The 20,848-nt window shown below is 46.5% G+C and overlaps 1 protein-coding gene across 7 annotated transcripts in view; it reads right to left on the reverse strand.

Moving 5' to 3' along the window:
- HIPK1 (homeodomain interacting protein kinase 1) overlaps positions 1-20,848 on the reverse strand; it is a 1,001,014-nt gene that overhangs the window by 15,612 nt on the left and 964,554 nt on the right. For all 7 annotated transcript variants that reach the window (XM_044072892.1, XM_044072895.1, XM_044072893.1 and 4 more), the window contains one exon: positions 7,430-7,557. In XM_044072892.1, coding sequence (XP_043928827.1) covers positions 7,430-7,557 — 128 coding nt within the window. The remainder of the gene's footprint in view (positions 1-7,429; positions 7,558-20,848) is intronic.

A 20,848-nucleotide genomic window follows, 5' to 3' on the forward strand; every position in this document is an offset into this window, starting at 1 on the left:
ATCGTCCACAACAGAAAGGACAGGAGGTATAGCTAAGGGCCTATGTTGTGGTAAGTGCAGAAAAGTTCTAAGTCTTTTTCTGGAATCTGAGAAATCCTGTTGCTGCCATTGGAATTCTTCTCTCATGGCATGTAAGGTTTCCCCAAAGGAGAATTCCTCTGGTGAAGAGGCAGCTGGAATGGATTCTTCAGCATCGGAGTCTTCATAATTGGAAAAAGGAGCCTCTGGCTGGTCTGTAATATCTGAGTCATCCGCAGAATCATCAGAGGACACAGGCTCGGGGGGCTCTGCTCTAGGTCTCTTTTCTGGGGGCTGAGAGGCCCTGTCTGGGTGAGATTGAGATCCCCTAATTAAGGATATTAAATCTTCTGCCAGAGAAAGCATTTGTGAACTAGAAGTGGGCCTGGTTGAGGGGGGTTTAACAGGCACTGATTTAGTAGATTTGGCTGCTTTAGCCCTGGCAAAGGCCTTAATAGACATGGCTGCAGGAGGCCTAGCAGCACCACGTGCTGGGGTAGAGACATCCAAGGGGATGGTGTCTGATAAGTCCTTAGTAACCACAGTTGTAGGTAAAATTTCTGAGGCTGATTCAAGTAAAGTAACAGGAACCTCAGTAGTAGTCAATGATTCGGCTGTATTTTGATCAGTTTTCTCGGTTTCGCCGAAACCGAGACACTCCTTGATTTGCTTAACCGTGGTTTCGGCCGAAACCGCGGACCGCGAAAGTGTCGGTCTTTCTTTGCGTTTTTTAACAATTTGGGTAGTCGGAGGATCCGACGGCATAATGTACGCAAAATCTGAGCCGAAAAACTGTTCTGCAAACTCCGACCGGCGCCTAAGCGTTCGTCGGTTGAAGGAAGCACAGGCAGAACAGGCTGCTACGTCGTGGTCTGGGCCTAAACAAGGCAAACAGTAAGAGTGGAAATCTTTATGAGGTATTTGTTTCCCACAAGTTAAACAGTTATTGACTTTTTCTGACATCGGCTGAGGCAAGAAAGAGTCCCCAACGGGGTACTTAGCTTTTAGAAGTCTTCGAAGTAGTATTCGGTAGTAGTAATCTCTGGATCTGACCGACCGGCACTTGCGAACAGCTTCTGCTTCGGGTGCCACGCGGCAAGAAAGACTGAGGAAAATGGCGTCGGCTGATGCCTTTATACCCGAAGACCAGCAGAGATGACGTCGGGTGAAGTGCGACATCAGCCGAAGCCGGACCCAGACTTTGGAATCCGGCCGACCAAAGGGCTGCCTGACGACAGGACAACCCAGTTGTTATGACTGCAGATGCATCCATGAAGGACATCTGCAAATATACACACTAAATAGCAAGACAAAATAGCAATGTCCAAAAATGACAATTCAATATATTGAAAAAAATCACTTAGCCACGGCCAAGAAGAATCACGTCTAAGTTGAACGAGCAGCAAACGAGATCTGGGGAATGTGGGTGATGCATGATGGGATACCTCCTAGCCACGAGCCAACCAGAAGTTTTTGAGCTAGAGTATGGCCGAGTTAGAGCTGAGGTTCGGCTCCGGTCCCAAGTGTAAGAATAAAAGCGAGCGATAGGACTACAGAACATCGGTGAGTTTAAAAAAGCACATGAATATGGATATAGTCACCATGCAGGAGATATTTAAACAGTCTGCCCACCAGATATAGAAAGAAGATGGACATCACTCTCTAGCTCAATGCTACATTACATGCTGTGAACATTGGCTGGAAGACAAACCTAAAGAAAGAAAAGTTGTGTAAAGTCTTACCATAACCATAAATGTCCTTCTCCTTACTGCTGCAGTATTCTTCAATTGAGGGATATCCCAGCCAGATGGCGCCCCAACGTTGGCCAGTATACAAAAGACTTTCACCACTGTAGGGTACATGGTACGTCTGGCGTAGGCTGCAGTCGTACGTAGGCCATAAAACGGACCTACATATGCACCATCCTCAGAACTGAATGCCCCAGGAGGAAAGGCTAAGGATTAAGTAGTGTGTGCATCCAGGAAAGACAAGAGTCCAGTGGGGGAAAGCAGGAGGGATAGAATATTTCTGCAGTGAAGAGAAGGACATCTATGGTTATAGTAAGATTTTACACAACTTTTCTCTATCCTTCTATTCACTTGCTGCAGTATTCTTCACTTCAGTGAGAGTGACAAAGCTCAAGAGGGAAGGGAGGAGGCAGGAGTAGAGGAGCTTTCAATGAAGCCATGGACAATGGCTCTGGCAAACCAGTTCTGAACCTGGAGATAGAATGCAGTTTGTAATGTTTGGTGAAGGTATGAATGGTAGACTGAGTGGCTGCTTCAAGAATGGCACAGTTATCTACATCTTTGAAGAAAGCCTTGGAAGAAGCCATGGCTCTGGTAGAGTGGGCCTTTACAGGGGAGGAGAGAGTCCTTCCATGGTTAGTGTAAGAAAAAGAGATGGTTTTGGAGATCCAGGACAATATGGTCTGCTTGGAAGCAGGGAGGCCCAGCTCCCTGGGATGGAAATTAATGAAGAGCTGGTCAGATTTACTGAAGGGTTTAGTCTTGTCCAGGTAGAACCTCAGTTACCTGTGAAAATCCAAGGAATAAGGATCCTCTCACTGCAGTTTTGTGGGGTGGGGGAAGAAAGTGGGGAGTTGAACGGATTGGTTGAGAGAGAGCTCGTTAACCACTTTTGGCATAAAGGATGGGTTAGTCCTCAGAGACACCCTGTCCTTATGGAAGTCTAGAAAGGGGGTAACAGCCATTAGGGCTCGGAGTTCTGACACCCTTCTAGCCAAAGTCAAGGCAACCAGCAAGACCGATTTCTAGATGCAATACTTTAGGGAAGCGGACAATGCTGCTTCAAAGGGGGGCAGCTGAGTCAATTTCTCTAGTACAAAGCTGAGGTCCCACGAAGGAGGGAGGGATGGGTTTCCTGGGAGGTCTACTGTGGAGGACACCTTTAAGGAACTGCTTCACCTCGAACCTGGGGGAAATAAGGGCAGAAATGCAGATATGGCTGACACGTGGGCTTTGACTGATGAATAAGACAAGCCAGCATTAGCAACTCGCACAACTACGATAAAACCTCTGGAATATGCATGGTTAATGGATTTTGATCCTTAGACTGACACTGTAATGAAAACCTTTTCCATTTAGAAACGTACAATTTTCTACTGTTGGGTTTTCTGGCTTCCTGCAAAACCCTAAGCATTTCTTCAGAAAAAAGGTGTCTGAAAGGAATTAGAACCCTATCACCCACAAAGTCAACTGACGAGTCGATAGGTGAGGGTGAACAAGGGATCCTTTGTTTTAAGCAAGAAGGTCCACTCTGTGAGGTAACTTGTGGTGATGGCCGTGGGCTAATAGAAGGACAAGAGGAAGCCAGTGCTGTCTTGGTCAAAAGGGAGTCACCAGTAAGATTTTTAGCCGGTCCTGCATGACTTTGAGCAGGACTTTTGGTATTAGAGGAAGGGGAGGGAATGCGCAGAGAAACAGAGGGCATCCACTTTCCACGCCACAGGACTTGGGACTATGGCACAAAATCTTGGAAGTTGCCTGTTCAGAGGGGAAGCAAATGGTCTACTTTCTGAGTACCCCATAAGTGAACAACGTCCAGAAACATACTTGCGAAGCATCCATTTGTGGGATTGAGTCCAGGATCTGCTCAGTCAGCCCACCACAAGGTTTCTGTCGGAGGGGATGTACACCACCTGAATGGTTATGTTGTGCTTTTCTAGGAAGTCGCATACTAGGAGGGCCAACCTGCAAAGGAGGAAGGATCTGGTCCTCCTCTGCTTGTTCACATACCACAGCACAGTCATGCTTGTCAGTAAACAACTTCAGTGGGCCTGGGCAAAAAAGGGGTCTGAAGGTTTGAAGGGCCAGGAACAATGCTCTCATTTCCCTTATGTTGATGTGTTCCCTTTTCTGGGAGAGGGACCACCATCCTTGGACAGTGTATTTTCCCATGGCCGCACCCCAGCTCATGTCTGATGCATTTGTGTAAATTTCTTGGACTGGATCCAGAGGGTGGAGAGGTAGTCCTGGATTTAAGCTTATCCATGAAGACCATCACAGAATTTCCTATTTCAAGCAAGGGATCAGGGGAATGGGGAATTCTAGAGGATATGAATGTTTGGTCCACACAGACCATTGGAGCTTCCTCATGCTCAGTCTTGCCAGAGGTACCATGGGAATGGTAGAGGCCATGAACCCTAGTACCCTGAGAAATTCTCTGGCTGTGATGTAGTGTAAAGACAGAAAAAACAGGAAGACAGTGTGAAGATCCTCTGCTTTTTGTGCAGGTAGAGATACTCATAACATTCATGTCTGAATTCTGAACCCAAGGAAAATGTGGTCTTGGGATGGAGAGGGGGTAGATTTTTTGTAATTTATTGTGAACCCCAATTTTTCCAGTAGGGAAATGGTGGTTTGAAGATTATGTTGCAGGATCCGTGGGCTTGTGGCCTGTAAGAGTAGGTCATCTAGGTATGGGGATATCTGGATTCCTAGAAGCCTGCAAAGGGCAATGACCAGAGCCAAGCATTTGGTGAAAACTCTTGGAGCTGCAGAGAAGCCAAAAAGCAATGCAGGGAATTGAAAATGCCAAGAATCCACAGAAAAACACAGATATTTCCTGTAATTTGGGTGAACAGAGATGTGCAGATAAGCATCTTTTATGTCCAGAGATGCCATGAAACCCCGAGGAAAGAGCAGAGGGAAAAGGGTCTGGCGAGTAAGCATTCTGAAGGAAGGTACCTTTAAGAATGTGTTGCGGTGGGACAAGCCTTGAATAGAATCCTTTTCCCTTGAAATTGGCAGGGACTTTTTGAATGAAACCCTGTATGCACAGGTTTGAAAGGAGATCTGGGAAGAGATGTAGCTGATCTTGGGGAGGGGGGGGGGGTAGTGGTGGTTGGGGGATACCCTGAAAGGTGGAAGTGGATTGTCAAACCATAAAATATCAATTTCTTATGATGGAAAGGACCCCGCTGTTTTGGGTAATGCCTTCTCACACCCTGACAGCTTTTGAGAGATGGAGAGAGAGAGGGTTATGGGAACAGAAGCAGAGTAGTCACAGACTCCGTGCTCTGTCAAAAAAGGGCTTCTTTTGTGGAGGAGGGTTCTGAGGAGCCCTGGTCATCTGAGGTCTCTTTCCTTCCCTAGAAGACTTACTATCCTGGTGCTGGGAGTGGCTATGGACAAAAACATGTTTTGAAGGAAAGTTCCTATCGAACCTTGGCATTGCTGAAACTAGGAGATGTTTTAATTCCTTGAGTTCATTGGTCTTTTCTTGCAGGGACTTGAAACGTGATGCAGCAACAGGGCCAAAGACAGAAGAGTTACTCAGAGGGGCATCCATGAGTTTGGATTTGAAATCATCCTAAAGTGGCTGAAGTCTGAGCCAGGAAAACCTTCTAAGCACAGACCCTGTTACAGCTGCCCTAGCACAGGCCCCAACAGCGCCATAGCTGCATTTTATGGAATGTCTGGCCACTTGAGAAGAGGCTCCCAACCTAGACAGGGCTAAGGCTTTTCCCTCCAACTAAGGGAGGTCTGATATGGCAGCAGTAGCCTGAGACAATAATTCTACATAATATTTAGTCAAGCGAGTTTGGTAGTTTACAGCCCTGAAAGTGGAAGTTGCTGAAGTGTAGGACGTTTTAGTCTTTCCAAAGTTCTACTTTCCTTGTCTGAAGGCAACAGGGAGGTAGAGGAGAGCATCCTGGGAGGCTCGTCCGTAGCAACGAGATAACTGCTGGGTCTGCTGCAGGGCATCTGAAAAGAAAATTACAGTCCTCAGGGACTTTGTAAAAATGATGAGGCTTCTTAGGGGCTGGGGCCTAAGAGTCTGGGTTTTGAGAGGCATAGTTAAAAATGTTGGATGAACAGGTGAAACCATAGAAGAGCTAGGCAAATACATTTGTAGCAATTGTTAGTACCTTTTTTGTACATCTGAAATTTGGGTGGTATCCCACTTGAAGTACTCTCCCCTTTTCAAGATGGTTTCCTCAAAGGAAATTTCTTCCATGAGAGACTCAGCACCTACACACTCTTCAGGTGTTACATATTCTAAAGAAGATGGTATCTGGGTTGAGTAGTCTAAGGATTCCTTTTCTTCAGAAAAGGAATCATCTGATTATTCAGGATCCCTAAGTCTTTTCTGGGAGGACTGAGGGCCTGTGGAAGAAGGACGCACTATTGAAGTCTGTTTAAGGGCCATGATGGTTTGGAAAAGACTTTGGGAAAGGGCCTGCCATTCAGAAGGGGCCTCTTTAGTAGTGGATAAATGTTTTGTCTTTCCCTTTTTCTTACTTGGAGACACTATTTTTTCAAGGGGTGGAGGGCCAGATGATTGGACGGCTCAAACTCCAGGACTTTGGATGCAGAGCTGTGAGCCAACCCCCCAAGGGTCTTCTCCGTATTCAAGCCTCAGTACCCCTTGATGTCCAAGTCGGACATCTGCTCAAACTCTAGCAATGTGCTCAGAGCTGAAGGCAAGGTGACCTCAGAAATGGGTTCTGCCTGTGACTCCAAGCCAGAGATCCCATGTGCCTCTGGGTCGACTAGCGCCTCAGAAGGGATGTCGGATGGCAGAGGTGCAGCCGAAGGCATAGGCCTAGCTTTTTTGGCATTATGCTTCAGTGGCTCGGTACCCTACCCTGGAGCACCCTCCATTTGTTTAGTTAAAAGTCTTAAACATTGGTTTTCGAAATACAAGGCTAAGGAATTAAGCCTGCTTCCAAGGGTCTTTGGAACAAACAACTGGCAAATATACAACCTATGGTCGTGGCTGGGACCTAGGCAAAGAGACACTGGGTATGGCTGTCCTTATGTGGAATTTGTCTTCCACGCTTGTACTTGCCCTTCTTGGATGACATAAAAAGGAACAAAGAAAAAATTCCCCAACAGGGCACTTATCTGAGAAAACGATGATGAAAATGCTGGAAACTGCAAGCCTGACGTTCTGTGGCTGACTTTCTGACTGGCGGCAGAAATGTTCTGAGGATGGTACGCAAGTATGTCCATTTTATGGCCTACATACGACTGCAGCCTATGCCAGATGTACCATGTACCCTACAGTGGTGAAAGTCTTGTATACTGGCCAATGTCGGGGCACCATCTGGCAGGGATATCCCTCAAGTGAACAATACTGTAGCAAGTGAATAGAAGGACATGATGATGATACAGCTTCAGTGTCCTTTTTTCATACTCATGGTACACTCACTCCTTCATTGCTACAGCTAGTGTATGACTCAAGATCACTGAAAGGAGGAACCTGTGTCTGTAATATACTGAGGACTGTACGAAATAAAAGTGGGTCACAAAAGATAGCAGTTGTAAAGCACATTGCTATATACCATCCACACCAATTTGGCAGAAGTTACTCAGATAAAAAAAATAGTTCTCTATAGTAGACTCTCAGAAATTCAGAGAAGTGTTGTAATGCAACTGACTACCTGACTGAGGTTTAACGGTTGAGCTCCATTTGTTGTTAACACACGGTGTGCTCGATATCCATTTGGTGTTATACAGCTCCCAGATGACTGCCCACAGGTTTTCCCTTTGTAAACACTGGAAAGTACACCTGCAAAATGAACAGCATAACAGAATTTTACCTCGTCAAGCCAAAATAGATTATTTATCAAGTAATTCATCATAAGTCATAAGTGCAAGCTGCTCATGACTTCAGATACCAGTAAGCTGCTAAGCAGAGAAAAGCAACTGCACTCAAAACTTCTGCACCAGTGTAAAAAGCACAATTACAGATGTCCTTAATCTGAGCTGAGAGTACTATTTAATGGACTATCTTGACTGTTTCTGAGCATTCTACTAATCATGGAATGTGTGTATCTGTAACTCCAAAATAAAATATATTTTTTCTGCAATTAGCTTTCTTTTGTATGGCACATCCTATAAACCAGAACAGTATTACCAAAATGATGCTTAGCTGCTTGTACACAAAAGCTATTAACAGCAGCATGAGCAACTTGAAGGCAAATATTTCAAGTTCAATTTACTGATTATGAAAAATCTGTGAAACAGCAAATGTCAGGTTCTCTCTGTTTCAGACTTTTATATTTATACAGTACGACACACTGCCACAGTACAATTGTGCATGGTTACTATAAACATACATGTTTGAGTAGCTTCACTGCTGCAGTAATAACACTTTGTATTCCCTGACCTGGAATCCCTTGGCTGTCCTCCTCTCCAGTGTCAAGACATCGCTGGATAAAGGGTCATCAGTCAGTGCCATTTCTTCAGGTTTTTCTTGACACCAAACCCTTCACCACAGGCTGGAGCCCCGCACTCTTCATGCTCATGGCAGGGTGCAAGACCTGCTTACACTGTCCCCAGATAGAAGAGATTTCAGGGAGTCAGATGGATGTAAGGGGGAAACCTAAGAAGGAAGGAAGGTACCCACCCCAACCAATAGCAAGGTACAGAGGGGATGGTGGTAAAGAATAAGAAGTTATGTCTTACCATAACGTTCCATGTTAGTTGTCTTCTTCTCGCCTTCTTTCTTGCTGGATGGGTTCGGAGCTGATCCTCGCCCGACTGCCTATACTATAGCTCGAGAGCTATTTTTACCGGCTCGAGGCAGCCCTATATCCCACAATACCATGCGCTAACTCCCCAGATCTCGTTTGGAAGCTAAGACATAGTATAACCAATAATATTATGATAATAATATTATAACCTTCTTTTACTAGAAAGATTACCTGCTAGTAACACTAAGAATACCAGGAAAAGACGCAAGATATTGTATCTCCAAAAAGGAAGGACCCAGAAATTCGAGTCTGTCTAGGCTAGGGGGCAGGAGGGAGGGACGCAAGAAAGAAGGCGAGAAGAAGACAACTAACATGGAAGGTTATGGTAAGACATAACTTCTTAATGTTAAGTTGTCATTCTCGCCTTCATTCTTGCTGGATGGGACAGCGTCCCTAGCATCTTAGTCCTGGGTGGCTCAATGAAACAGACTCCCGAGTACAGTGGAACCAAAATCAGCTCTATTTCTAGAAGCTAAGTCAAGCTTGTAATGAGCAATAAAAGTATGTTTGGAAGCCCATGTAGCTGCTGCACAAATGGCATCTAGTGGTAACCTTGCTTGAAACGCCGTTGAAGTTGATAGAGCTCTGGTTGAATGAGCCTTAGGCCTAGAGGGAAGTTGCCTGTGCCTCAACTCATAGACCAAGGTAATAATAGATGTCAGCCATCTGGAAAGAGTAACTTTCGAAACCGGAAGCCCTTTCTTGCCTGCCGCATAAGAGAGAAAAAGCTTGTCGGACTTTCTGAATTGTTTTGTCCTATCTAGGTAATACCGTAATTGGCGATGAACATCTAAGGAATGTAATTTTTGTTCAGCCCTGTTGGTATAGTCTGGGAAAAAGACAGGTAAATCAATAGAGTGATTTAGGTTTGCTTCCGATAACACTTTTGGAAGGAAGGAAGGGTATGTCCTGAGAGTTACCCTGTCTTTATGAAAAACCAAATAGGGAGGACGGACAGACAAGGCTTGAAGTTCCGAGACCCTTCTGGCAGATGTTATAGCTACTAAAAACGGCGTTTTCCAAGAAAGAAGTTTGAGGGAACAAGAAGCTGCAGGTTCAAAAGGGGGCAGAATTAGTGAGGTTAGAACTAAATTCAAATCCCATTGTGGAGGAGGATCTTTTACTGGAGGTCTGAGCAAAAAGAAGCCCTTGAGAAAAGCTTTACAGAGTTTATGGGACATAATATTTGCTTCTGAAAGTCCAACATGAAAATTAGCAATGGCCGCTAATTGCACTCTGATAGTGGCCGATGATGACCCAGAATGAAAAATCTCCGCCAGAAAGTCCAGAACCTCATGAATGGGTGCATGGAAAGGATCTAAGGACCTAGTTTGTGCCCAGTGTGAAAAACGCTTCCATTTACTAGCATAAGTCTTCCTAGTATTGGACTTATTGGAGGCCAGAATGATATCACGAACAGAAGGAGAGATGAGGGGAAGCCTGGCTATGGCTGGAAGTGGAGCAACCAGGCTGTGAGGTTGATGGAAAGTAGAGACTGATGCAGCTTGCCCGTGAGGTGGGTCAATAGATCCGGAAGGGGTTCCAGATGCCAAGGCTGTTCCAGTAAGTATTTGTGCAGGAACGGGAACCAAACTTGTCGAGGCCAAAAAGGGGCAATGAGGATCATTTTGGATCTCAATGCGATTGCTTTCTGAATTAATTGCGGGATCAACGGAAAAGGAGGAAAAGCATAAAGAAGACCCCGGGGCCAAACGTGAACAAGAGCGTCTCTGAGGGGTTGGCCTGGCAGAGGAAAAAGTGTGAAGAAGTCGGGGCACTTGCTGTTTTGGGGAGTTGCGAAAAGGTCGCAGCAAGGCTGGCCCCACTTCCGAAAGATTCCGTCTGCTACCGCTTGATTTAGAGACCACTCGTGAGGCATGAGGATAGTTCTGCTCAATCTGTCCGCTATGACGTTGGACTTCCCGGGGATGTGCGTTGCTATCAGAAACCGTTGAGATGAAATCGCCCATTGCCAAAGTCTGAGTGCTTCTCGACAGAGGGGATAAGACTTTGTTCCGCCCTGCTTGTTTATGTACCACACCACAGACATATTGTCCGTTTGAATTGCTATAGTTCCTGTGGGAAGAGAGCTCTGAAGGGCTTGCAACGTCAAAAGCACCGCCCTCATCTCCAGGACATTTATGTGCAGGTGGCATTCTGACTGTTGCCAAGTGCCCTGGACCGTCCTGCCCTGATAATGCCCCCCCCCCACCCGATCAGGGAGGCATCCGTTGTGACAGTGGCAACTGGAGGGGGGAGAACAAAGGGTCTGCCCTGAAAAAGCTGAGGGGAAACCATCCACCATGAGAGGTGTCTCTTGCAAGATGGGGTTATCCAAATGTTGTGGGTCATTGGTAGCTGTTGGAAGGACCACTGAGAAAAGAGCATCCACTGAAGGAGCCTCATGTGGAAGCAGGCTAATGTGAGTAGAAGAATCGCAGCCGCCATGAGGCCCAACACTTTCAATACTCGGTTGACCTGGACTTTGTTGGGCTGAAAGAGGGGCTGAATATTCTGTCTTATGTCTCTCACTCCCTGGGGTGGTAGTGTTGCAGACATTTTTGTGGTGTTTAATACGGCGCCTATAAAGTTTATACATTGACAGGGCGACAAGGAGGATTTTGCAAAATTTATAGAAATACCCAGACTGTTGCAAAGCTGAATAGTGTAATCCCTGGCCATTATGAGATCCTGTTTGGTGGTAGCGGAAATGAGCCAGTCGTCTAAGTATGGAAACACCTGGAATCCTTTCTGTCTCAGGTGAGCCGTGACCACTGCCAAACATTTGGTGAACACCCGGGGGGCTGTGGTGAGACCAAAGGGCAGGGGCTCTGAATTGAAAATGACTGACTCCCAGCCGGAAGCGGAGAAACCTCCTGGAGCGTCTGTGTATCTTTATGTGGTAGTACGCGTCCTGGAGGTCTAACGAGCACATCCAGTTGTTTCTGCCCAAAAAGGGTAGAATGGACTGCAGTGTTACCATCCGAAATTTTGTCTTTAGCACAGATTTGTTTAACCTGCTGAGATCCAAAATAGGTCTCCAATCTCCTGTCTTTTTTGGTACCAAAAGAACCTGGAGTAAATTCGGATCCTAGCTGATCTGCTGGGACTGCCTGGATGACTCTTTACTAACAGCTTTTCTATTTCTAGCTGAGCCTGACCCTTTATGCGGGTGGTACGTCTGGTAGGGGTTTTGGCGGTTGTAGGGGATGGTAAAGGGGATTTTGTAACCCTCGGATATGATCTTCTGTACCCATGTGTCTTGGGAGAGGGATTGCCAGGCTTCCAGGTACAGAGATAATCTTCCCCCGACTGCCTCAGGGACAGTCGGGCAGCTTCTCAGGGATGCTGAAAGGGTTGGTCAGGAAAAGATTCCCTAGAAAGTACAGTTTTGTACCTACCATAAATGTAGATGTTCGAGGATTCCATTGCTGCAGTCCTAACTATTGGGTATAGTCCGCATCCAGTCGGCCCGAATACCAGAGTATAAGGCTGGCGTCGGTCAGGGCGCATTAGACTGGCGTCAGTACGTCAGGGTACTAATGCGCATGACCGGCGTCATATCCTCAGTCTTTTCTTGCCCCAGATGTCAGAAGACCCTAAAAAGACAAGGCCCAAAATACCTGCACCAAAACATGAACAATATATACAAAATATAAGCATGTAAACCCACCTACACAACCACCCCTAAACACAGAGGGAAGGAGGGAGGAAATTGGACTGCAGCAATGGAATCCTCGAACATCTACATTTATGGTAGGTACAAAACTGTACTATGTTCTTAGTTTTCCATTGCTGCAGTCCTAACTATTGGGTAGAATCCCAAAGCAGAGGTAAGGGAGGCTGGCAAATCATAAAGAAGTAGGAGCTGACAACATGCCTTGTAAAACAGCTGTGGCAAAACCAGCCCTAGACTTAGAGTAGATAGGAAGGTGATAATGCTTAGAAAGTATGCACTGAACTCCAAGTAGCTGCTTCCAAAATATCCTTAGTTGCCACCCCATTAGAATTGCTGTTGAAGTGGCAGTAGCCCTAGTGGAATGAGGCCTAATCCCAGCTGGAATCTCCTTGCCATGATGGGAATAACAAAATGCAATGCAAAAGCCAATCCACCTAGAAATAGTCTGTTTTGACACAGGCTTGCCCTGTGAACTCAAAGCAAAAGAAACAAACAACTGCTGAGACTGCCTAAAATCCTTAGTCCTGCTTAAATAATAACGCAATTGCCTGTGTACATCTAAAGTGTGCAAAATCTTTTCCCCTTTATTTTGGGGTCTGCATAAAAAGTAGGCAAATGAATAGTTTGGTTTAAAGCCACACTAGAAACCACCTTAGGCATAAAGGAAGGATTAGTACGTAATGATACCTATCCTTATGGAAAATCAAAAATGGCTCTACTGCCATAAGGGCCTGCAACTCAGACACCCTTCTTGCAGAAGTAATAGCCAACAGAAAAGCAGTCTTCCATGACAAGTATTTCAATTCAGCAGTAGCCGCAGGCTCAAAAGGTTGTAGAGTAAGTTTTTCCAACACAAAATTGAGATCCCAAGCAGGAGTAGGAGCTCTACGTGGGGGTCTTATATTCTTTGCCCCTCTAAGAAACTGCTTGAACAAAGGATGCGAAAACAATGGTGGGTCACAATCATAGTGAGCTGAAATTGCTGCAGCATGAATCTTAATGGAAGAGAAGGACAAACCTTTGTCCAATAACTCAGTAAGGTATTGAAGAGCCACACTTAAATTAGGCTCCGAAACCTGCAAATTCTTTGCTGTACTCCAAAATAAAAATCTCTTCCATTTTTCAGCGTACACTTTCCTTGTACTAGGTCTTCTAGCTTCCATAATCACATTTAAAACTTGTTGAGGAAGTTGAGACCTGCTGTGTGTCAACACAGAAGATGCCAGGCTGTTAGATGAAGAGAGTGAAGCTTGACATTGAGCAGATGACCATCCTTCTGAGATAACAGATGAGGAATCAGAGGTAAAGGCCATGGAGGCTTCCTTACCAGACTCGTAGTAGTGGGTACCAGTGTTGCCGAGGCCAATCTGGAGCTATCAAAATCATCCTTGGCCTGTCTTGTCTGACCTTTAATAGTACCTTTGGAAGAAGAGGCAGAGGAGGAAAGGCATACACATGAAGGTTTTTCCAACTGAAAGACAGAGCATCCACTTTCCAAGCTGTGTGATGAAACCCCTTTGTGCAATACTGTGGCAGCTGGTGGTTTAGTGGAGAAGCGAACAGATCTATGTCTGGAGTTCCCCATGACACTGTCAATTTTTGAAACACATGAAGATCCAGTTTCCACTCGTGGGGATCCATGATTTGTCTGCTTAACACATCTGCTAAGGAGTTCTGTGCTCCCGGCAGAAACCTTGCCTGAAGAGTTAGTTGCAAGCGTAGCGCAATCTCTCATAAAATCATTGCTTGCCTGCATAGAGGATAAGAATGTGTTCCCCCTTGCTTGTTGATGTACCACATGACAGTTGTGTTGTCTGTTAGAATCAACACCTGCCCTGGAAGAAGGAACTCCTTGAAAGCCAGTAATGCAAACTGGACTGCTAACATCTCCTTCATGTTGATATGTAGATGCTGTAGTCTGGCAGGCCACTTGTCTTGTATCCACTTTCCATTTAGATGAGCTCCCCAAGCAAAATCCGAGGCATCTGTCGTTAAAATCTGACTCGCCTCTGGCCGGGTCACAGAGAGGCGCTGGTTTAGGTGACATTCCTGAGCCCACCACAAAAATTCTCTTTGAAGGCAAGGTATTATTTGAATGACAGTGTCTAAATCCTGGCAGTGCTGTGTCCATACATTTTGAGATACCATTGTAACTTCCTCATATGCAGTTTGGCATTGGGAAGCACCAGAATACAAGATGCCATGAACCCTAATGCTTGAAGGACTGTCTTTGCAGTCAGCACGGACTGATGAGATAGTTGATGGAAGTAAAGTGATAGACTCTTTTTGTTTGTCCGGGGTTAAAAGGCCATCTGGGCTGCTGTATTCAGTCTCACACCCAGAAAGCACATGTCTTGAGAGGGTACTAGACTGGACTTTATTTCGTTCACAGAATACCCTAGGCATCTTAGCACTGCTATAACATATTCCAGATGCTGTAGAAGGTCTTCCTTTTCTTGAGCCAGAATCAGGCAGTCGTCTAAATAAGGATAGATTTGAATTCCTTGTAGCCTGAAGTAAGCTATCACTGGAGCCAGAACCTTTGTGAATACTCTGGGCAGTAGATAAGCCAAAGGGCAATGCAGAGAACTGATAATGAGAATCTCCAGCTCGAAACTGCAGATACTTCCTGCAACTTAGCCTGATAGGCACATGAAGGTAAGCTTCCTTGAGATCTAAAGTTACCATCCAGTGATCTTTGCCCAGCAGAGGTAAAAGCTGTTATAACGTCAACATCTTGAACTTGGGAATGTCAGATAAGTGTTGAGGAGAGATAAATCCAAAATCGGTCTCCACGTGTTCCCCTTCTTTGGTACTAGGAACATGCGAATAAAATCCTAGGCCCCTTTCTGATACAGGGACTGGCTGAATGGCCCCATTTGGAGTCACTGAGAAATTTGCTTAAGCGCCTCTCTTCTTTGTGGAGGTGGCCTGTCTGGCATGCCTTTGAAAGGGGGCATTGTATGGAAATAAAATCTGTAACCGTGGTGAATGATGTCCAACACCCATCTGTCTTGAGTAATTAAATCCCAATTTTCTTTGAAAAGAGACAGTCCTCCTCCCAAAGGACCTGCCAGGCGAGAATCTACTGGCACCTGAAAAGGCAGGGCATTGGGTCTGTTTACGAAAGGACTGACCCCTGCCCTCACCAGAAGTCTGAGCAGGTGAACTCCTGTTCTAGGCCTAAGAACCTTGAGCCCTGCCCCTACCACGTCTAGACCTATCCCTAGACCGGGAATCATAAGCAGGATATGTCCACCCCTTAGCAGGCCAATTTCTACTAAACTTGGTGGCTGTACCTGCAAAAATCTTTAACAGTTTGCATAGACTTAGCTTTGTCCTCCATTTTCTTTAAAACTGCTTTCCCCCAAAAAAGGGTTTTTTTAAACCCCAAAACCCCAACCCCATTCCCGAAATGTAAAAGGGAAACATCCCCCAAAAAATTTTCCCTTGGGCTTTAACAAATTTTGCCCCCTTTTTTTTTTTTTTAGGCTAAAAATTCTTGGGGGTCCAGGATCTTTCAACAGAGGGTAATGAGCACTTGAAGTTCAATTTGGATAATCTCAAGTCCAGTTCCTTGGTATGACTCATATCCTGGCCCCGATAAGATGCTAGCATCAGAACTTGAAGGTGCTGGAACGTCTAAGGACGTTTGGCAGTTTGAAAGGGCCATTTATGATAAGTCTTCCTAGTATGATATGAGCCATGTATCAGAAGAAACAATTGAACGGCTTGCTGAAAGGAGCACCAGCGTAGGAGGAAAAGGAGGCATTGCGTGGGTGGGTAAGGATGACCGGGTTCCAGAGCAGCGGTGAATCTTTTAGGAAAAAACCTTGCGGCCCCACACGTAGCACTGAGGATCATATGTCCCTTGATCCAATTTCTATTAATTGCGGATCAAAGATTAAAGTGCATAGATAGCTTGCCCCATTTCTTTAAACGTCTCTGAGGGTTGGCCTGGCAGAGGAAAAAGTGTGAAGAAGTCGGGGCACTTGCTGTTTTGGGGGAGTTGCGAAAAGGTCGCAGCAAGGCTGGCCCCACTTCGAGAAAGATTCCGTCTGCTACCGCTTGATTTAGAGACCACTCGTGAGGCATGAGGATAGTTCTGCTCAATCTGTCCGCTATGACGTTGGACTTCCGGGGATGTGCATTGCTATCAGAAACTGTTGAGATGAAATCGCCCATTGCCAAAGTCTGAGTGCTTCTCGACAGAGGGATAAGACTTTGTTCGCCCTGCTTGTTTATGTACCACACCACAGACATATTGTCCGTTTGAATTGCTATAGTTCCTGTGGAAGAGAGCTCTGAAGGGCTTGCAGCGTCAAAAGCACCCGCCCTCATCTCCAGGACATTTATGTGCAGGTGGCATTCTGACTGTTGCCAAGTGCCCTGGACCGTCCTGCCCTGATAATGCCCCCCCCCCACCCGATCAGGGAGGCATCCGTTGTGACAGTGGCAACTGGAGGGGGGAGAACAAAGGGTCTGCCCTGAAAAAGCTGAGGGGAAACCATCCACCATGAGAGGTGTCTCTTGCAAGATGGGGTTATCCAAATGTTGTGGGTCATTGGTAGCTGTTGGAAGGACCACTGAGAAAAGAGCATCCACTGAAGGAGCCTCATGTGGAAGCAGGCTAATGTGAGTAGAAGAATCGCAGCCGCCATGAGGCCCAACACTTTCAATACTCGGTTGACCTGGACTTTGTTGGGCTGAAAGAGGGGCTGAATATTCTGTCTTATGTCTGTCACTCCCTGGGGTGGTAGTGTTGCAGACATTTTTGTGGTGTTTAATACGGCCTATAAAGTTTATACATTGACAGGGCGACAAGGAGGATTTTGCAAAATTTATAGAAATACCCAGACTGTTGCAAAGCTGAATAGTGTAATCCCTGGCCATTATGAGATCCTGTTTGGTGGTAGCGGAAATGAGCCAGTCGTCTAAGTATGGAAACACCTGGAATCCTTTCTGTCTCAGGTGAGCCGTGACCACTGCCAAACATTTGGTGAACACCCGGGCTGTGGTGAGACCAAAGGGCAGGGCTCTGAATTGAAAATGACTGACTCCCAGCCGGAGGCGGAGAAACCTCCTGGGCGTCTGTGTATCTTTATGTGGTAGTGCAGCGTCCTGGAGGTCTAACGAGCACATCCAGTTGTTTCTGCCCAAAAAGGGTAGAATGGACTGCAGTGTTACCATCGAAATTTTGTCTTTAGCACAGATTTGTTTAACCTGCTGAGATCCAAAATAGGTCTCCAATCTCCTGTCTTTTTTGGTACCAAAAAGAACCTGGAGTAAATTCGGATCTAGCTGATCTGCTGGGACTGCCTGGATGACTCTTTTACTAACAGCTTTTCTATTTCTAGCTGAGCCTGACCCCTTTCTTGGGTGAGTACGTCTGGTAGGGGTTTTGGCGGTTGTGCAGAGGGGATGGTAAAGGGGATTTTGTAACCCTCGGATATGATCTTCTGTACCCATGTGTCTTGGGAGAGGGATTGCCAGGCTTCCAGGTACAGAGATAATCTTCCCCGGACTGCCTCCGAAGGCGGACAGTCGGGCAGCTTCTCAGGGATGCTGAAAGGGTTGGTCAGGAAAAGATTCCCTAGAACCCTGGTTTTGAGGACCCCCTCTGCCCCTGGGGCGTCTGTTATTTCCCCTCTGCCTCTAGGGGAAATTCACCACGCTTGCAGGTGCGACTCCCTGGGGTTTGCAGAACCACATCTTTCCCCCCTTCTGTCCCTTAGGATAAGGTCTAGAAGGCGTGGAAAAACGGACTCCCACGGCAGAGAGTGTTTTACCATCTTGCTCGCATCTGGTGAGGGTATTCTTCACCTGAGGTCCGAACAATTCCGAACCGTCAAAGGGGGTGTTAGTGAAGGACACCTTGAAGGGATCGGCAAAGTTACAGAGTCGCATCCAAGCATGACGTCTCAACGCAACGCCTGTGCCAGCGGCCCTACTCGCTCCATCGGCTGCATAAGAAATTAGCCGCATGGAGGAGTTAACAATGGAGTTCAGGGTAGCCAGCTGAGAGTTTATTTTGTCCTTAAACCCCGCAGCAGAAGGATCCTGTACCGTTTCACCCAGCTCTTTGAGCAAGTCTCTCTGAAGGCGGGTGAAATGACATAAATAGTTCAGCGATCGCATAGAAAAGGTCGCTGAAGCAAAGGTCCGCTTGCCATACCTGTCCATGGTCCTGGACTCTTTGTTAGGAGGATGAACAGATACAGAAGGATCAGCCAATTCCTTCTTAGTGGCTGCTGCTACCACCATAGCATCAACTGAAACACCTTTGGTGAGAAAGGATTTATCATCTGGTGCAGAAATAAATTTAGAAGGCCTCCTAGGGGTAGGTTCCATTGAATCAGGAGCTGCCCACGCCTTTCTAGCCACTACCTCCATTAGTGGGTCGAAAGGGGGAGACACCCAGGAGGTGGAAGGGCGAGATCCAAAAGCGTCAAGGTAAACCGACTCGTCCTCGGAAGGTTGGTTTGAGAGTGGACCAATTTCCCCTCTGTCTTAGGATTTCCAGGATGTCTGAAAATGAGACATCCTCAGAGGGGGATCTGGGGGAACCTTCCGACTCATCCAAGTCGGTGTCCGACGTGACAGACTTGGGGGAGTCTATGTGTTTCCTCTTGCACTTTCTTTTCCTAGGGGGTTCCCCTAAAACTTCAGGGGAGCCCTCGGAAGAGGAGGAGACACCCAAGGTGGGTACGCCACACTTTGGATCTCTGCTGACAGGTGCAAGAGAATGGCCAGAGACCGTAACAGGCACTATGGAGGGAGGAGCCGCAGAACTTAACCTTGGAGTGGACACTGGGTCCAGCACACTCCTCATCACCATGAAGGCTCCCCTATCAGACACCAAAGGTAGCACCGACTCCTAAGAGACCGGAACCGCCCCCGGAGCCGACAATGGAGTCCAGGCGCCCGGACCTCTCCACGGACGGAACCAATGAAGAGGTTGGAGCCGACGACACTGGAGCTGAAGGAGGAAGTATCAGCTCCGACGTAGGCAAGGTCACGGTTCCGAGAAACTCCGGCTCCGAGCTCGAGAGATGAGTCGGAGGAGGAATAGATAGTTGTATCGAAGGAGCCACAGTCTGATGAGATGGGCTCTGGAGCATTTGGGCCAGTGCCTGAGATTTTATGAGTCTACTGACCACCCTCTCGATGTCATGGTCAGAAAGCCTGGATGACCTCGATGAACGAGTCCTACGACTCCGCTCCGATAAGAGGGGACCTTGGAGCCGATCTAACGGACTCTAGAGAAGGGGACCTAGAGCGCTTGCACGCTGGAGTCGGCTCCGATGATGGTTTCGGAGCGGAAACCACTTTGCTCGCCTCGGAGCCAGCCGGAACCGAGGTCGGAGCCATCTCGATAACGCCAGCCCTCGACTCAGAAGCTGGAGCCGAGGGTTTGGCGGTTTTTGATGACTTTCCCGAACCAGACTTGGACGGGGAGTCATCAGGCTTTAAAAAGCCCCTTAGAATAAGCTTGTTACGCCTTTCCTGCAGGACTCTTGAACTAAATCAGTGACAAACGGAACAAGAGTCCTGCAGGTGTAAAGGCCCGAAACAATAGACACAAGAAGTGTGACTGTCTGTCACAGACATTTTCTGACAGCACGAGTCACACTTCTTGAATCCCGAGACCTTAGTGTCTTTGGACATAGTCCTGACCACAGTTCAAAAAACACAGTCAGTCCACACACACACACTCGATTTAAAATTAAATATAAAAATAGTTAAGGGAACTGACTAAACCCACACACACAAATAGTAAGGGGTGGGGAAACTGAGGTAAAGCCCGTAGGCCCAAGATAAAAAATTAACTAAAGAAGGGAAGAAGGGCTACAAAAAAAAAGGGGATTCAAGAATAAGGTAATTAGTAGGGACCTAGACAACTGGAAAAAACTACCTGAAATAACAAGTTTAATTAAGTAAATCTCCTTACTGACCTGAGCCGGTAAAAAAAGACAACCTCGTAGCGAAGCGGCAAACGAGATCTGGGGAGTTAGCGCATGGTATTGTGGGATATAGGGCTGCCTCGAGCTGGTAAAAATAGCTCTCGAGCTATAGTATAGGCCGAGTCAGAGCCGAGAATCGGCTCCGAACCCATCCAGCAAGAATGAAGGTGAGAATGACAACTTAACATTGGTCACTGCACAGTGAGCCACTCAGACATCTACATTTATGTTTAAGTATACACAATTACATTCCGACTAATGTGCTTCACTGCAGTAGGATTAACACTTGGGAGGATTCACAAAGCACTAGAAAGAGGGAAGCTTGCAGAGAGTATCTTATAACCAGGAGATGCACCCTTGCAAGACTGCCACAAGGCAAATCCAGTTTTACAGCCCTAGAAGCTGAGGATAGATTGCAGTGTTTGGATAAAGTATGTACCAAGGACCGGTGGCTTCCTTCACAATAGTCTGGGAGGACACTTCTCTGATAAAGGCAGTGACAGCTGCAGTGGCACTGATGGAATGTGTCCTGATGCACTCAGACACCCTCTTGTCATGGTACTTGTGCAACAAAAAGCAATAAAATTAGAAAGTCATCTGGAAATACTTTGCTTGCAAATAGCTTCAACTAATTTGCAAAAGCTACAAACAGCTGGTCAGATTTCCTGAAGCTCTTATTCA

This window comes from Protopterus annectens, chromosome 5.part1 (assembly GCF_019279795.1).
Source record: "Protopterus annectens isolate FY-2018-M chromosome 5.part1, PAN1.0, whole genome shotgun sequence".
In the NCBI taxonomy this organism is placed as follows: domain Eukaryota; kingdom Metazoa; phylum Chordata; order Ceratodontiformes; family Protopteridae; genus Protopterus; species Protopterus annectens.